Here is an 18,328-nt window from a genome sequence, read left to right as displayed (position 1 = left end):
AAATTGCTTTAATGACTAATCAGAAAATAATGGTAACGTGTCACTCAAAACCTGCAGTCCACTTTTCCACATTCTGACTGGAAGGTAAATTACCAAGCACTACTATAAAAGAAATGAGGAAGTATTAACTAAAAACAAGAAATCCACTGTTTGCATTTCTCTGCCTCGTGATGACTGGGTGCTGTGTGATGTCCTTAGGTTAGTTAGGTTTAAGTAGTTCTAAGTTCTAGGAGACTGATGACCATAGAGGTTAAGTCTCATAGTGCTCAGTGCCATTTGAACCACTGTTTGCAGTAACCGCAGTAACCAAGTATATTCAGTATTTCCACTCACACACACACACACACACACACACACACACACACACACACACACACAAACACAAACACACATACACACACGCATACCCACGCACACTCGCACACAAAGTTATTTATAAAATACAAAAATTTTATTCCTGTAATCCACACTTGGTACAGTACAGAACCTAAATCTCCCGAAAGTTCCGTTACGCAGAAATTCCTGTTTTGCGACAAACTGTTCTATTGCAAGTGTGTGGTTTTAATACTTCAATCGCCACGCAAATGTAGAATACGGACTACACACAAGACATGTTAATTATTTGCAGTCCACAAAAAATGGTTCAAATGGCTCTGAGCGCTATGGGACTCAACATCTTAGGTCATAAGTCCCCTAGAACTTAGAACGACTTAAACCTAATTAACCTAAGGACATCACACACACCCATGCCCGAGGTAGGATTCGAACCTGCGACCGTAGCAGTCTCGCGGTTGCGGACTGCAGCGCCAGAACCCCAGGGCCACCGCGGCCGGCATTTGCAGTCCGCTCGGAATTAAATTCCTAGCACTTCAATAAAAGAGCGACCTTAAAGTTTCTCATTACCACTGAAAGAGTGTCCACACACAGCCACTCCTGGTTCTCTTTTCCGATAACAATTGACGTCGCAACTCACTACGTTTAAAATTTCGCCACTAACTGACTTGTTCGCGACACACACGGTTGACGAAGGACTCCGAGCGAACGAACCCACAAAGCAACTCCGGAGTTCGGTAATTATATTCCTGTAATCTCGAGTCTTCGGGAGAGGACGTCGAAATGGAACAGTCGCCTTAAAAACGCCAACGCTCCGTCTTCCGTGCTCAGAATGCACCTTCCCGTCACCCTAAATTACTAACAACTTCTACAATAGCAATTTTATATACTCTCTAATTTTTGTTATAGTAGACCCATGCTAAATCGTAAAGAATGAGATATTATTTTAATGTCATTTGGAAAAATGTACGATATTTTTAGTGCTTAATACCAAATTTCTGTTACTGTTAGTTTATTGAGTCCCATCGCTCGCGCACCACATGTACACTCTAAGACAAAAAACGACGCACCACGAAGGACTCAGTCTCAATGACTGGATTGTCTTCCGTGTTGAGTCCCACTTCGAACTGAGCCCCGATGACGAACGTAGACGTTGTTGGAGATGTCCTGGACAGCGGTGGCTTACCACCCTGACTGTGGCCCGCCATATGGTTCGACATCAAGGAGCTGTGGTCTGGGATGCCATTTCATTTCATAGCAGGATCGCTTTTGTAATCATCTTCGGTATACTTACAGCACAGCGTTACGACGACGAATTCTGCAGCCCGTTTAGTTGCTCTTCGTAGCAAGCCATCCTGGGCTTACATTTCAGCAAGATAATGCCCTGCCGCCCTCAGCAAGGATATCTGTTGTTAGTCTTCATGCCTGCCAAATCCTTCAGATTGGGAAAGTTTCGAGCATTATGGGAAGGGGCTCCCAATTAGCTCGTGATTTTGCGATATAACACGCCAATTGAACTGTTTTTTTTTTTTTAAGTAACTTAAACTAACTTACGCTAACGACAACACACACACACATGCCCGAGGGAGGACTCGAACCTCCGGCGGGGGGAGCCGCGCGAACCGTGACAAGGCGCCCTAGACCGCACGGCTACAGCACGCGCCAGTTAAATAGGATTTGACCCGATATCCTTCAAGACATCCAACAGTTCTGTCACTGTCATTGTCAAGCCGAAAAACTGACTGTAGATTGCCCAGATGTGTACCAACGGAACTTGCTCAATTTGAACAAATCATTACATATTTCTGAAATTGTAATATTTGTTTACTTGTACATGTACATCACATCTATCGATTTCCCTCCCGTTCGAATGATTTTTTCACGGTGCGTTGTTTTGCTGTTTGTCTTAGAATGTACATTCTGGCTTGATAACGGACAACGTAGGTTGTCTAGTAATATATCCCACAACCCAGTGCAGCCCAATTAGACATGTTTTTTTGTAAAATATGTGCCATTCACCATTCGCTCCTGCTAGTTCATAAGTTAATGATTTGTCAATGACATGCTGCATCGTTGGAGTAAAGAGTCTGCTCTCCAGTCTACCTGTCCCTCTTCTTGTTCTGCAATAAACGAATGTTTCCACAGAACTATGGTTGTGATTATTCTTAGCTCTACGAACGTATCTTTCCTACTTTGACTTTGTTACGTTAAACATCTTCGATGCTTCTAAAACTCTCATTCTAGAAGATAAAATGACTGAAACTGCCATTTCCACTGAGTTAGAGTCCCAATGGGCAGGTCTCTGTGTTTTTTTAAATCTCGTATGAAAATTTCTAGCTGTCTGGTCAATATATCTGTTGTTACACATTTGACTTGTCTCACACTAAATATGATACACGCCAGGATACGATACAGGATCCTCTCTGAAGACTTTACAGTTGCTTAACTCATTGCCCAAATTTTTTAGTATGAAAAATGTTCTGGAAGAAACGGAAACCTTAAAGTCTTCATTCCCGTCCTCTCTATACAATTAATGAATGCACTGACCTACATCACAAAAATATTTTCGTTAATTGAGACATTTTTCAGGCATGTTGAGGTGTGAACGTAACGTAATTTTTTTTCTTCTTTAACAAGTTCTCTTCCCTTCCAAAGTTTTGACGGTTCCGTCTTCTGTCTGCTGTTACCTCCCGCTTTTTCACACAGGTGTTTCATACCACGTCTGAGCTATGGGTCGTGTCTGGCATCGGAACTCACGGGTACTGATTACTATTACATAATTCTCATGGAATTTATGTAGGTAATTCCAATCAATGCGTGATTTCTCTTTCCCTCTTCGTTGCTTTTTATACATTCCATGACTCTAGTTACTTCTCGTGTTCGGCCGTGATTTCAGTTTTTTCACATTTTACTAGATCCCTCATTTATCATTTTGACACGGAACTTTTGTTCTGTGACTATATTGGGATGAGGATGACCTCATAAAGTCATGTGATTTTATTTGTAAGTAATCTACTTTCCTATCTTCTAATTTATTTTAATTCATTTTAGAAATTTTAGCCGTATAGTTAACTATCATACAGTCCAAACTTGAGGATTCCCTCCCATTGCCTTGTAATACTTTCTTTATTACAGTTTACACCAGCTCAGAGAACTTTAAGTCTTCCGAAACCGATCGTGCGTACAATAGAAGATTGTTGACTCAGCAACTTTTGTGCGGTTTCTTCATTTTACAGAATGGACTTACACAGTTGCAGCTGCCCCGTAAGAAGAACTCTTAATAAACAGGGACGGAGGTTTAAGTGTAAATAACGGGTGCAGCACTCAGTTTAATAATATGTAGTTGATTATAACGTCCTTCCGGGTTGAAAAACGCTGACAGAATTTGATTTTCAGGGAATATTAGTACGAGCTCTGGAAAACAAAAGAACACTAAATTTTATAGTGGACTTCGAGAATGGAACTGGGCTGTTAAAAGGTGCGATGTGAGACCAACAATAGTTCACAGTCAAGCTGGGACTCCAGGCAGAAAGTAAGCAAAACTGGTAGCACCTGAAGAAGACGGCTAGACCGATCGCCGAAATAGTGTCCATAAAATGAAAATGACAACTTGGCGGAACGGCCAGAAACACACTATCAAATGTATTTCTAGTATGACATCTATTGTTTTCTCATACAGGTTCCATCACCTTTCGAAAATCTTAAGAAAAGTAAGGTGTAAGATGAGAGAACCACAATTCCTTTCCGTCAAGTAAGGTAGGTGCAAAGGTCCGTTAGAAACATCACGGACACGTGCGGAAGGGATACAAAAACGATCTGTTGCTCTTTATTGATCGAATATCCTCGGCTAAAATGATTTGGTAATTTCATGAAACAAGTGTTATTGTTACATCGTGAAACCTTCACGCAGAAACATGTGCATGTAGTGAATGAGCTTTTGACAATAGTTCGGTAGTAGGACCGTAGACTGACACCAGTGTAGGCGCAGAAAGAATGAAAAAAGTGTAGTCTTTGACTAGTAATCGAAACGTCCTCGTCTAGTGTCCTGCTTAAAATTTGAGTAAAGGTTATCGGCTTTTGTGCCCGAAGACTTCAGGCAAGAAAGTCACATTCATCCAACGGCATTGTGAAACAGGTGGAGGAGCGGACAGAGGTTAAGGGCACACTCTTGCCCTTGATGTAGGAAACTGCCCCTGAAGGCGGAAAAGTTAGAAATGATTAATGTTATAAAGATGCAGAAGGCAAAGTAAACCACTGCATTAAAAACACATAATGCCTCTCCACAGGAAATGTGGCCGGTAATTAAAGAACGTATCATGATGATCTCTCCGTTGGTAAAAGATCCGGACTAGTCCCACATTCGGATCTTCGGGAGGGGTCCGCCAAAGGGGAGGTGACCATTAGAAAAAAAGCTGAATAACCAATGACACGAGGCGTAGAATGTCAGATGTTTGAAAGTGATAGGGAAGCTAGAAAACCTGAAAAGGGAAATGCTGAGGATCAGACCACGGCTAGTGGAGTCAGTGAACTGAAGTAGAAAGAAGACAAGGATTTATGGAAAGAAGACAAGGTTTTCCGGTAAGATGAATATAGGGTAACATCGACAGCTGCAGAAAACGGTATTATGTGAGTAAGATTCGTTATGAATAGGAAGGATTCGCGGGGAGTGAGTTATTGCGAACAGTTCAGTGATAGGGGTTTCTCATCAGCATCGACAGCAAACCAATACAGACAACGATAGTTCAGGTATATTCCGACGTCGCAAGCCGAAGATGAAGAGATAGAGAAAGTGTGTGAGGATATTGAACAGCTAATTCAGATTATAAAGAGAGATGAAAATCTAATTGTCATTGGGATTGGAACAGGGTTGTAGGGAAAGAAGTAGAAGAAGAGGTTACGGGAGAATATGTGCTTGGTACTAGGAATGAGAGAGGAGGAAGACTGAGTTCTGCAATACATTTCAGCTAATAGTGGTGAATACTCTGTTCAACAATCACAAGAGGAGGAGGTATACTTGGAAAAGGCTGGGATAGACTGTCTGATTTCAGTTTTATAAGAACATGGTCTCTCAGAGATTCCGTAATCAAATACTGGATGGTAAGACATACCCAGGAGGGGATACAAGCACAGATCACAGTTAAGGAATGATGAAGAATAGGCTGAAGCTTAAGAGGAAAATAGCCATAAGTTTAAGAGGCTGTGTAGGAATAATCAAGGTGCAAAGAAGTGAGATACGGAAGTACCAATGAACGAAGAGATACGATTGAAATTCTCTGACGTACTACTTACTGCGATAACGAGTAGCTCAATAGGCAACTGCAGTTGAAGAAGAAAGGGCATCTCTAAAAATGGCGACCAGAAAAGAAAGGAAACACGCGTACCAAGAAGGTAACTGTGGAGCGACCATGGGTGACAGGAGAAAGAGAAGGAAGTAGAAAGATATCCAAGGACATTCAGGAATACATAAATCCAAGTCACTTAGGAACGAAATAAATCCTAAGAGTTGAAGACAACATTTGGTGAAATTAAAAACAAGTGCGGCAACGTTAAGAGTGCAATGGTAAATGGACTGTTAATTGCAGAGGACAGTGAGTAGAGGTGGAAAGAGTACACCGAGGATCTCTATGAGGGGGAAGATTTGTCTGACGTCATAGAAGAAAAAACGGGAGGCGATATGGAAGAGATTACGGATCCAATATTAGAAACAGGATTTAAAAGAGCTTCGAAGGATTTAAGATCGAATAAAGAAGATGGATAACATACTAAAATCTTTGAGGGAAGTGGCAACACAACGACCACTCACGTTGGTATGTGGAATATAAGATTCTGGGTATGTATCATATGATTTTCTAAAAAAATGTTATCCAAATAATTCCGAATTCCGAAGATTGCAAGAGCCTACAAATGTGACAATTATCACACAATCAGTTTAATGGCTCATGCATACAATTTTCTGACGAGAACAATATACAGAGGAACGGAAAAGAAAATTAACAATGTATTAGATGACTATCTGTTTGGCCTTAGGAAAACAAGAAGCCCAAGAGAGGCAGTTCTGATGTTGCAGTTGATAATATCAACAAGGCTAAAGGAAAATCGAAACACGTTTATAAAATTTGTCGACCTGCAGAGCTGCAGAAAACTTTTGAGTACTTCAAATCGTGTAATATGTTCGAATTCTGGGAAAAATAAGAGTAAGCTGTAAGGAAAGGCGTGTGTTACAGAATGAGAACAAGAGCCAACAGGGATCAATAAATGTGGAAGACCAAGAACGAAGTGCTCGGATTAAAATGGGGCCAAGACAGGGAAGTAGTCATTCGCCCATACGGTACAGATGAAGAAGCATTGACGGAAATAAAAGATCAAGAGTGAAATTAAAATCCTAGGTGAAAGGATATCGGTGATAAGATTTACTGCTGACGTTGCCACTCTCTGCGAATGTGAAGAAGAATTACGGGATCTGCTGAATGGAATGAACATTCTAATAAGTACAGAATATGGATTGAGAATAAATCGAAGAAAGACGAAAGTAACAAGTAGCAGAAATGAGAACAGAGCGAATTGTGGCATCATAACTGGTGATCACGAGGACGGGAAAGTTAAGAAATTCTGATACCTAGGCAGCAAAATGACGCTTGGCGGACGGAGCTTGCAGGAAAGGGTATTTCTGACCTAGAGATTTCTGCTAGTATTAAACATTGGCCTTAATTTGAGGAAGATATTTCTGAGCGGCAGGTACTGAAACATGGACTCTGGGAAAAGCGGAAGAGAATCGAAGCATTTGAGATGCGGTGCTACAGAAGAACGGTAAAACTTCGGTGTACTGAAAAAGTAAGGAATGAGGAGATTCTCCAGAGAATCGGCGAGGAAGGGAAAATACCGAAAGCACCGACAAGAAAAAGGGACAGGATGGCGGGTTATCTGTTAATACCTCAAGAAATAAGTTTCATGGTAATAGAAGAAGCTGTAGAGAGTAAAACTGTAGGGGGAAACAGAGACTGGAATACACCCAGCAATTAGTTGAGGTCGTAGTTTTGTAAGCGCTACTCTGAGACGAAGAGGTTGGCACAGGAGAGGAATTCGTCATTCGTAATGTCTCAAACCAGTGAGAAGACATTACTGAAAAAAATGTGCTGCGCTACGGTACAGTGGCGTGGGAATTTCAATGTTTGCCAGGACTCGATGCACGTACCTACAAATAAACAAAAGATTAATTACGGAGATCTGTATTTCAGGCTATGTCTAAAACTTCGGAAATTACAAGGACCTCTGACTGAAATGGACAAATGAATATAGCCTCAACCGCACTGAGAGAGAAAAAGAGTAATGAAAAAAGAAACAAGACTAAGTCCATTATGAAAGAGCTATTTCTCATTGAGTAATGATATGTAACTCTTTTCCTTCCCTCAACAGAAACTTATCAAATGAATCGTCTCCGTGGCAGTGGATGAAAAAGTCGTGCATGGGATCTGGCGCACATGAATGTAGCCTATTACGATGATCTGTGTACTTCATAAATACGCTGTCGGTGGCTTCAAAGCAGATCCCATCTGAGTCAAAACACGTCCTTATTCGATGTTTCCACTACTCAGTACAGTTCTGCAGATCATTTTCGTGAAGCTGGTCTGGGATTTCGCTGGAGGGCAACAACAGATATGTGACAACAGCCCATCCACAGCTAAAGTAAATTTTGATGATATGTATCACAACGCAACGACACAGTTTAACGTCGAAAACCAGTCACGCACTAATACGTCACAACAAACAGCTCCTCAGTAATGCTTGCTATGTCGTTTCTTTTCTGTATCATCATCATCATTTAAGACTGATTATGCCTTTCAGCGTTCAGTCTGGAGCATAGCCCCCCTTATACAGTTCCTCCATGATCCCCTATTCAGTGCTAACATTGATGCCTCTTCTGATGTTAAACCTATTACTTCAAAATCATTCTTAATCGAATCCAGGTACCTTCTCCTCGGTCTGCCCCGATTCCTCCTACCCTCTACTGCTGAATCCATGAGTCTCTTGGATAACCTTGCTTCTCCCATGCATGTAACATGACCCCACCATCTAAGCCTGTTCGCCCTGACTGCTACATCTATAGAGTTCATTCCCAGTTTTTCTTTGATTTCCTCATTGTGGACACCCTCCTGCCATTGTTCCCATCTACTAGTACCTGCAATCATCCTAGCTACTTTCATATCCGTAACCTCAACCTTGTTGATAAGGTAACCTGAATCTACCCAGCTTTCGCTCCCATACAACAAAGTTGGTAGAAAGATTGTACGGTGCACAGATAACTTAGTCTTGGTACTGACTTCCTTCTTGCAGAAGAGAGTAGATCGTAGCTGAGCGCTCACTACATTAGCTTTGCTACACCTCGCTTCCAGTTCTTTCACTATGTTGCCATCCTGTGAGAATATGCATCCTAAGTACTTGAAACCGTCCACCTGTTCTAACTTTGTTCCTCCTATTTGGCACTCAATCCGTTTATATTTCTTTCCCACTGACATTACTTTCGTTTTGGAGATGCTAATCTTCATACCATAGTCCTTACATTTCTGATCTAGCTCTGAAATATTACTTTGCAAACTTTCAATCGAATCTGCCATCACAACTAAGTCATCCGCATATGCAAGACTGCTTATTTTGTGTTCACATATCTTAATCTCACCCAGCCAGTCTATTGTTTTCAACATATGATCCATGAATAATATGAACAACAGTGGAGACAGGTTGCAGCCTTGTCTTACCCCTGAAACTACTCTGAACCATGAACTCAATTTACCATCAACTCTAACTGCTGCCTGACTATCCATGTAAAGACACTTAATTGCTTGTGTATGACCTCGATTTTTTCGGGACCCTGCCCCACCACATGAGGCGAGGGTTTAACAAGTCCGCTTCATAGTGCGACCATTATACTACTTCCCCCACCTACATTTCGCACGATGTGACCCACCAAACATGGCTCGCGTATCATTGGTCGATAACTGGTTCATCATTAGCCCTGCGGAAGCTTCGGTAACTCTCGTTCGAGCCGGGGACATTCTCACTGCACTAAGTATTCAACGCAGGGGGCATCTGCTCTTGTGTAATTCCAGCCATTCGTGTGACCCACCCGATTAGCCCCATGTGTTAATGCGGCCGCTTCCGGGACAGATAATTACCTATCCCTTATCTGTTCCACCCGGCGGATTATAGACAATTGGCGGATTGCCGGCCAGTTAGAAAGTGGTTTGGTAGGGGTTTTTCCACATTCCACTTAGTGAATAGTGGGCTGGTTTCTATGTCCTGCCTCAGATACACCCTACGTAACCATTTAGAACACTTTCTCACATTTGCACCCATAATTTACTCTATACGCAAGTAGACTGAGTACACTGCTTTGTACGAAGGAGACTGAGCTGTTGGTCTCCTTAAGCACTTACTCATCCAAATCAGTGATATTCTGCATGTACCTACAGATAATTTCGGTAATGGAAGCAGAATGCTAATAAAGCTGCCTAATGAAGTTTGAACGATGCATTTCAAGAGCGCACTCGATACAATTTTTGCGATATTTTTAGAGATGCTGAACCGATGTTCTGGTATTCCCGCAGGATTCCCACTCCGTGCACGGACCCCGTGATATGGCATCCGTACAACGCGACGAGCCGCAACTACCTGCTGATGCAGGCCAACTTCACCGTCGCTCACGACAGACTCGGCGAACGCATGGGCTTCTGGCATCAGAACGTCCCACTGATGCCCTTCCCTGGAACCTTCTAATATCTGTCGCAGCAGTTCTCAGACATACAGTCAGGCGCCATTACACCAGCATGGTGTAATTTTGCCGACTTCCTAAGTAGTTCTTCTCCAGGCTCCGCTGTAAATTAATAATTCCGTTATTAATATATTATTAAACACTATAAATCATACTTTTTTTAGCCTTAGGTTCTTAAGTAAAGTAATTCATGACTGTGACTGTGTCCATATGTAAGTCCACTATATAAGCTGCTCAGAATTCAATGAAAACGATTGTTATCATTACAGAATTTTGGTTTTGTTCGACGCTGTTTCCAACTTCGATTTCAAAAGCTGTTTCCAATAGATCTGCTTGTGTTCCTTTGTATTATGATTCCAACTGAAATAAAAGCACAACAGTTACTCTGTTCGTGTCATTCTTGTCCAAAATAGAAAATGATGAATTAAACCATCTACCTGTTTCAGAGAATTGAAAGAGCATCATTTGCTTGCCAGTGTAATAAGTGTATAAATGGTTAACAACTGATTATATCTCTTTTGATTCGGGGTGTTTGAATATTATAAGTCAGTAACTTTTATTGTACTGCTCTAAATTATGTTGATGAGAGCAAAATATTGTCTACGTAAAAGTATCCTATGACCTAGAAAGTAACAGTTCCTCAGAGATGTTCCAAACCGACCTTTGTGCCTGAGTACCGACTAATTTCGCGAAAGTGATACATTAGAGATCTTACGCATTTCGTGTGACACAGTAACCACAATTGAAAGGAATATACGAGTGAAACGGAGATTTATTCACGGTAAAACAGTGAAGATTGTCTAAATCATAAAGTTCTGATGCTGAAGTCACTATTAAAGTATCTCAATTAAAAAAGCGTGCAATAATTGAAATTGCTATAGGTGATGATTTGTTAAGCATTTTAATACAGAAATGATTTCGGTTGACGATTAGCTGTATTATTATTTTATTTTATTTTCCTTGATGACATTTTATGGCGTTTTTTAAATTTCTATTTTAGCATTCCAACTAACATAAGAACCACCTACGAATATTTTGCTTCAGTCATGGTCTTGATAAAGAACCTTGAGTCCTATGCGAATGTTGATGTTGCTCCAGATTTGCTTCTCGATTGTGTTCACATAGTTAGTAAATTTTATTCTCTCCCGTCTAGAAAGGAGACTGAGTCTGGTTAATTTACGATCTGTTACTACAATACTAACTGCTCTTCTCTGGGTGAGCTTAGTTCCGTATAGGACGTGACCACATCATACAGTAACAGGAAACATTTGCTGACATTTATGCAGTTCTCCCTGAATTTCTTAGATAGCTTCCATGTTTAACTGCACAAGAACGACTGAATACTTATCACAAAGATGCTTAGTTTTGTTTTGTTAGTCAGCATCGTAGATCTACAGGCTGGTCACAGTTTTTCAAAGAATGCTCGTCGCCTCTTACTTCTGCATTCTATGACTTCATTTGTGCCTTCGTTTTCTACGATTGTCACATGAAGATTCTCTCTAGCTATAGATTGACTCTGTGTCGTCTTCTGTGTTGCTCATATTAAGGGACACGTATGTATTTCACTGACCAGTTCGTGGTGCCTGATGGAAATATGTCGGCTGCAGAGTAGAGGTCCTCCATATTTGATTCAATACCCCCCTTATATGCTCATTTATTTGTATCTTAACGATCCTGATCTTATCTAACTCAACAAGAAACATTATCTACGAGTACTCTAGTAGCCGTAGTTTTGGAAGAATTTTAGAATTTTTCTTACGTGTTGAACCTGACATCTAAAGCACTGAAACAGATTTGGTACCACACTGATTTACTCGCAGCTAAATGTAGACCATACTTTGAATCGTGACCGTAGGTTTCGTGTTCACATCTTTGACACTATGGCGTAAAATATCGTCTCGTCTGCTAGCTAAAGAGCCTCGTATCTGAATCCGCGCGTAGTGCAAACCTCTTCGGCAAACAAGGTTTAAGTTGATATTAGCTAATGTCAGACCCTGTGGTGGACATGTAGACACTAGTTCACTGCTTGCCTGGTTGGAGCAGACTGAAGGCTACAGCCACTGCTGCTTGCCTCTGCGTCCTCGATGTGGCAACATTCATAAAAGCTTCTACGCTCGCTCCCGAATCCCCAGTATTCTTTCATTACGGGTAGCGCTGTATAATAATGTTGAGAATTGAACCAGATTCTTGATTAGAATATCACTGGCTTGTTAGATGCTTCTCACTACTCACGTGGATCTTTGCATTATGTTAGGTGTAGTCGACTGAACCTATAGTTCGATTTAAGACGGGGTTTTACCACGGTAATTACAGCGTGATGTTAGATTTTCATTCTAAGCACCCAGTGATATAATGTCGTGTGTTTAACAGAGGCCGCTTGTTGTGGACTTGACTTAATCCGAGATAACGGACGGTTAGTGGTTTCTCTTCACCATTTTTTTTGAGAGTTCAGAATGTATGAAAATATTTATTTTTTACGATATTTTTTCCGTGCCAGAACAATCTGAATCGTTCTTAACACGTTTCTGCTATTATAACTGAATGGACTTGATGCCAATATTACGTTTTCCTTGGAGACTGTGAAATAATTCCGATCACTGAGACTGATCTAGAATAGCCTCTGCTGCCCTACTTTTGAACGTGTACATAACTGTGCAAATTACTTTCTTTGTATGTGGTACCAATTAATCTGAACGCAATTTGACTATCTGAAAATGATATTGAATATAAAGAGTGCTCATCAGTAACTACAGAATGGTTTTTTATGAAATCATCACAGAAAGTGGCTAACTGTTTCGTATTTAAAATGTGCCCTATTAGAAGATTTTCTATGAAATCTTACCAACGAATAATGTTTCTAAGTTTCACACAAATTGTTCAATTAGGCCTTACAATTGTTTCTTACCTTGCAGCTGATAACTCGGCCTCTACTCCGTCTGCACACAGCAAGAAAGTGACGCACTGAACTGCATGTTCCTGAAATAAATCACTGCACAGCAAACTGCCTAATCTTATTTTGTTTTACTTTCTTAAATTATACTCTTGCTGCTTTTCTAAAAATGTGTTGCACTGTCCGTGCAATAGTGCAAGGTGGGAATGTGCAGGTTTTACCAAATCTATCTTTCATCTAATAGCGGGGATAAACTTCATTCAATATCTATAAATGAATATGGCAGTATTCTGCAATGGTATTCAGCTCTTTTCATGACACAAATAAAACTCAAACTAAACAGTTACTTATTCTTAAAATTGTCACGTAACATAAAATTTACTTTTACATAGAATATTTAATTACTTAACATTACTAATAAAAATGTGTGTGAAATCTTATGGGACTTAACTGCTAAGGTCATCAGTCCCTAAGCCTACACACTACTTAACCTAAGTTATCCTAAGGACAAACACACACACCCATGCCCGAGGGAGGACTGGAACCTCCGCTGGGACCAGCCGCACAGTCCATGACTGCAGCACTTTGAACTGCTCGGCTAAGCCCGCGCGGCTACTTAACATTATTGTTTTTGTTCTAAATTAGATAAGTTTAACTAATGATGGTGGGAGGAAACTAACTATAGTAGTTAACGCATGACTGGTAATTCAGTCTGGATACCAACTTCAAGATATTCTTAAACACAATGAAATCTTTGCACTACAATACTTCGCACTTAGTGCTTGCAGCAAAGAAAACTTAGTGCATGTTATCATCTTCAAAATCCTTGTCTTTGTATGAAATAGGAAACATTCTTTATCCTCTATGACATAAGGGAGCATCTTTAATAAAAATTTAGTCTCTGTGCGGTATACCCACCATTTAAATTCCTCACTCTGCTGTGACACAATACACTCTCTTTTTCTAGCTGACAACTGCTTTCCTTGCTCGCTTGAGCTCTGCTCAGTAATAATCTGGTAGCCAAAGAATATGTATCACTCATGTGTTCAGCCATGCAAAGATGCTCACAGCAATAAATGTTCCAAAGATGCTCCAAATATACGAAACAAAGTGTAATTTCAGTGTTACACACATCTTCCATAACCACTTCTCCTGACATGTGCACATTTCAAAAACTCAGCCCTACCTATCAACAATTTCGCTTAATGTTTCTTGCAAATAAGAAGGAACGTTCAAGAAAGTCATTCACAAACGATTAATAGAAGAAGTACAGGCGTTCTAACATATAAAAGTGTAGCCCAAAATAATTCGAGTTATGAATTTAGATATAACAAAATGGAGTACAAAGTATTGTATGTTGAAACAGTAAACATACGAAACAAATTAATAAACGAAAGTAATAATGAAGTCACTTGGAAAGAAATATGTTACAAACGTCACATACAATAAAATATTTGTGATTAATATTGCAAGATGAGCGACAAGAGTGACTGGTCTTACATGATCGTGTAATGTATACAATATCGTAAGCACATTACAGTAACATAGTCAATAAAATGACTGTATGTTATTATATATATTTAATGAAGAAAGAGTTGAATGACCTACAACTATTGACATTAGGTCATTTACGAGTAGTTTGCACATCTGTATGCTGTGTACTGCGTTATTAACGAGTAGTTTGCAGGTATTTAGAGTACTTACTGCGAACTCAAGCACATCAGGGTGAGCATTTTGTATCAGTCTAATAAGTATACTATGTCAAATCCATCCCTAAATAAATTGTTCTGAAATGAATAAAGTACATCTTTCCTCTTTCCAGCAGCCTAGAAGGGGCTGAGTCCTTTTCCACAATTTTTCCCCTCCAGACCGCCATCTTGGATTGCAGCACAGAAGGGACGATGGCGCCCTCTGGTGGCAGTTCTGTGTACTAGGTCGGACTCCAGACCCAATGGTGAACACACTGAATGGAACTAATGTCTTAAACTGTTTCCATAAACACTGTAAGGTTTCAGGCAAATCCAACACCTTCCATGAAAACCCTGACATGATAAGCAAATCTGGCAGTATGTCACATAGCTCCAAATAAATCCTGACATTAAATTAACCAAAGTAATACGATCAATGAGTGAGCAAATGGAATACCACAGACTAACACAAGAACGCCTAAATGCATGTCATACCTTCCCACCATGAAACAGACGCAGTTCTGAGGGGAGAAACGAGAACAGAAGGAGAGAGCAGAATCGTGTAGGCTAGGAGGCCCTACGATAAGGGACGGACACCCACGTCATCAGCCGACCCCCCCCCCCCCCCGCCCATGTTAAAAGATACAGCCCTCCAGAAGAACAGTATAGATCTTACGATAACACTAAAAGGGCCACACCAGCTGCAAGTTTTAGCGTGAAACTTTTTCGCACCTCTGTTATGTTGCAAACGTTAAAAACATTGCCCCACCACGAAAAGTATAACGTTTCTCATAGGATGGACAGAATTTTTGTAGGCGGAGCTTAAGGTTAACATTGAGACCCTGATTAGTCAGTTGAAAACACAGCCAGATAGCTTTTCTAAAACCAACTTCGGTAAATTGTAGTAAGGAGAAGTTAGGAGAGAGTTGCTTCTGAGATGGTGAGATGTGAGGAGCTGCACCGCCCGCCACCCCCTGACGCTACCTAAACACCGACAAGGTAATGAACCCATGCGATGCTGCATTTTTGAGTGCTTAAGGCCTCACTCAGAACTGCAGAAGCCTCATCTCTTACATCCCATTTTTGTGTACACTAGTGTCGATCATCAATTAAAGCTCATGGTATTGACATTTGCTGTGTAAGTTAAAATCTGATTTTTCTGTTATATAATTATTGAGAAGCCACAACAGCCACTGTAATTTACGACAAGTTAGATAAGTAATTAAAGATAATTGAGGGTCACTGTAGACCATTTTGATAGTTTTCTCTTTTGTGAAACTTAATTTAAACCTAGATTATAGATGTGATATGGTATAGGTGATCCTTCGATCCATTGTAGAACTTGGAAACCCATTCACGGAATATTTGTTCACATTTTTGTTGAATGCAGTTGGTTTTTATCATCCTGTATTAAAACATTTCCTTTTATCAATACTGCAATTTATAAACAATGTTTTGTGAGTAGAATAAAATTTGCAATGGAAAACTTAACTGCTTTTTCGACGTTATTTTACCAGCTAACTAAAAATAGGAAAGCCTTGAACCCATTCCACTAAATTTAGTTAGTATTAAGACTCTTTTACAGGGAGTGCAGTGGAGCTGACGCTGAAATCATTATGTATTTGATTATATCGTCGCTAGTCTCACTGAACTCTTCTGAACTCTACATGTCATGTGTGGTCTGGCGTCTCCTTACCAGCAACAGGTCCCAGGTTCAAACTAGTCAATACCCTAAAAAAACACGCTCAGAGCGTCGTTGCACGAAAGTGGTAGGGAGACACGACTTAGAACAAACAGACACCACGCAGAATGTTAGAGAATGGCGACCCTGCGAGGATGGTAAAATACCATGATTGAAGGTCGACCACATGTATTACTAGGTCAGAAAAATATCCTGTTGTAAAATATTCGTAACAAAAATTATTTTCTTAAAGTTATACATAGTCGAAAACAGTAGCTGCAGCGATAGATAGTAAGAAAGTATTCAATAGAAAGTGAGACATTCTATCAGAGACAATGGCATAACTAAGTTGTGAATTTTAATATTGTTATAATTAAGTTTTCTCTCCAATGCAAGCCCACAGGTGGCGGATACATCGTTGACAAGTTGGTTCTGACCCAACAAGTAAGTGAATGGATCGTCAGTCTTGGGTGTAATAAGTGTCAAGTCGAGTGAGCAAAAAATTTATGAAACGCGTGAGATCGTATGAGCGCATGTTGACGCGAAGTAGGGCACGTGAATTGCTTTTAAAACAGAAAATAAGCGAATCAGAAAGATTAGCAATGGGAGATCAAGACATTGACCGAATTGAGGTAGAGACCCAGCATGAAGATGGACAGAGAATAGAGGACCGTACAACAGACGATGCAGTATCGCGAGAAATAGAACAGATAACGCACCATAACGAGAATAATGTGCGCCAAGGCATAGAAAACGTAGGTCAGCATACGACAGAGGAGCAGGAAAGTACAGAGACAGTCTAAGTTGCGTCTTGAATACGTAGAACCCATAGTACAAGTAATCAGAGATCACTCACCACAGAGTACAAGGAATTCTAGCAGAAACGTATCACCGCACAGTTCAAGGCAATCGGTTGCGAACCATCACTTGGGCGAGAACACAGAGCATAGGACGTCGGAAGAAAACGCAATAGGGCCCACTAATCTATCAGAAATATTACACCAAATTAGGGAAACCATGACAAAGCAAAATAAAGAAACAGCGAACTAAATTAAAATTCAGAATGCAGAAACGACGAAACAAATGCAGAAACCACGAGACAAATGCATGAGACTAAAGAACAAAACAAAAATATTCAGTTACACCTAAGTCATATTGAAGACGAGGAAACAGAATCTCGAGAAGTGATAGGAAACTTAATATCAGGTCACAATCAACTGAGAACAGACATTGACAAGGTACAAGCGGACATACGAACATTGCGTAATGACATTCAGGACGAGATCAAAACATTACGTAACAACATACAGGGAGAATTCAAGAAACTAGAGAAATTGATAAACGTAATTACTAGACAATCAGCAGGTACAGCGCGTGAAATTGTTGAAAACATGTAAGTATGCTGTTTATATTTTCTTATTGCAACGTTACGTAGCGCTCTGTATGAAAATCACTGGCCGTGCTGTGTGCAGTATGTGGCTAGTTTGCATTGTTGTCTGCCATTGTTGTCATGAACTGCTATAGCTGGATGTGAACAGCGCGTAGCGTTGCGCAGTTGGAGGTGAGCCGCCAGCAGTGGTGGATGTGGGGAGAGAGATGGCGGAGTTTTGATAATCTGTAAGGCTGGATGTCAATTATGAATATTAAGATAAATACATTGTTTGTTCTCTATTAATATCTTTCATTTGCTAACTATCTCTATCAGTAGTTAGTGCCTTCCGTAGTTTGAATCTCTTATTTAGCTGGCAGTAGTGGCGCTCACTGTATTGCAGTAGTTCGAGTAATGAAGATTTTTGTGAGGTAAGTGATTTCTGAAAGGTATAGTTTAATGTTACTCAGGGCCATTCTTTTGCAGGGATTTTTGATAGTCAGATTGCGTTGCGCTAAAATTATTGTGTGTCAGGTTAAGCACAGTCCTGTATAAATTGTCAAAAGGGGACGTTTCATATGTCGACCCTTAGCCTAGGATA

General features: G+C 40.4%; 1 protein-coding gene across 1 annotated transcript in view; it reads left to right on the top strand.

Moving 5' to 3' along the window:
* The window catches only part of LOC126176804 (juvenile hormone esterase-like), a 136,666-nt gene extending 126,059 nt beyond the window's left edge, over positions 1-10,607 (top strand). Inside the window, exon 11 of the mRNA XM_049923984.1 lies at positions 9,936-10,607. Within this exon, the coding sequence (XP_049779941.1) occupies positions 9,936-10,104 (169 nt within the window). The 3' untranslated portion in view covers positions 10,105-10,607. The remainder of the gene's footprint in view (positions 1-9,935) is intronic.
* Positions 10,608-18,328: the final 7,721 nt, after the last annotated feature.

Source organism: Schistocerca cancellata, chromosome 3 (genome assembly GCF_023864275.1).
Source record: "Schistocerca cancellata isolate TAMUIC-IGC-003103 chromosome 3, iqSchCanc2.1, whole genome shotgun sequence".
In the NCBI taxonomy this organism is placed as follows: Eukaryota; Metazoa; Arthropoda; class Insecta; order Orthoptera; family Acrididae; genus Schistocerca; species Schistocerca cancellata.
Note: the sequence above shows the minus strand (reverse complement) of the source record. Positions and strands in the feature narration are given on the sequence as shown.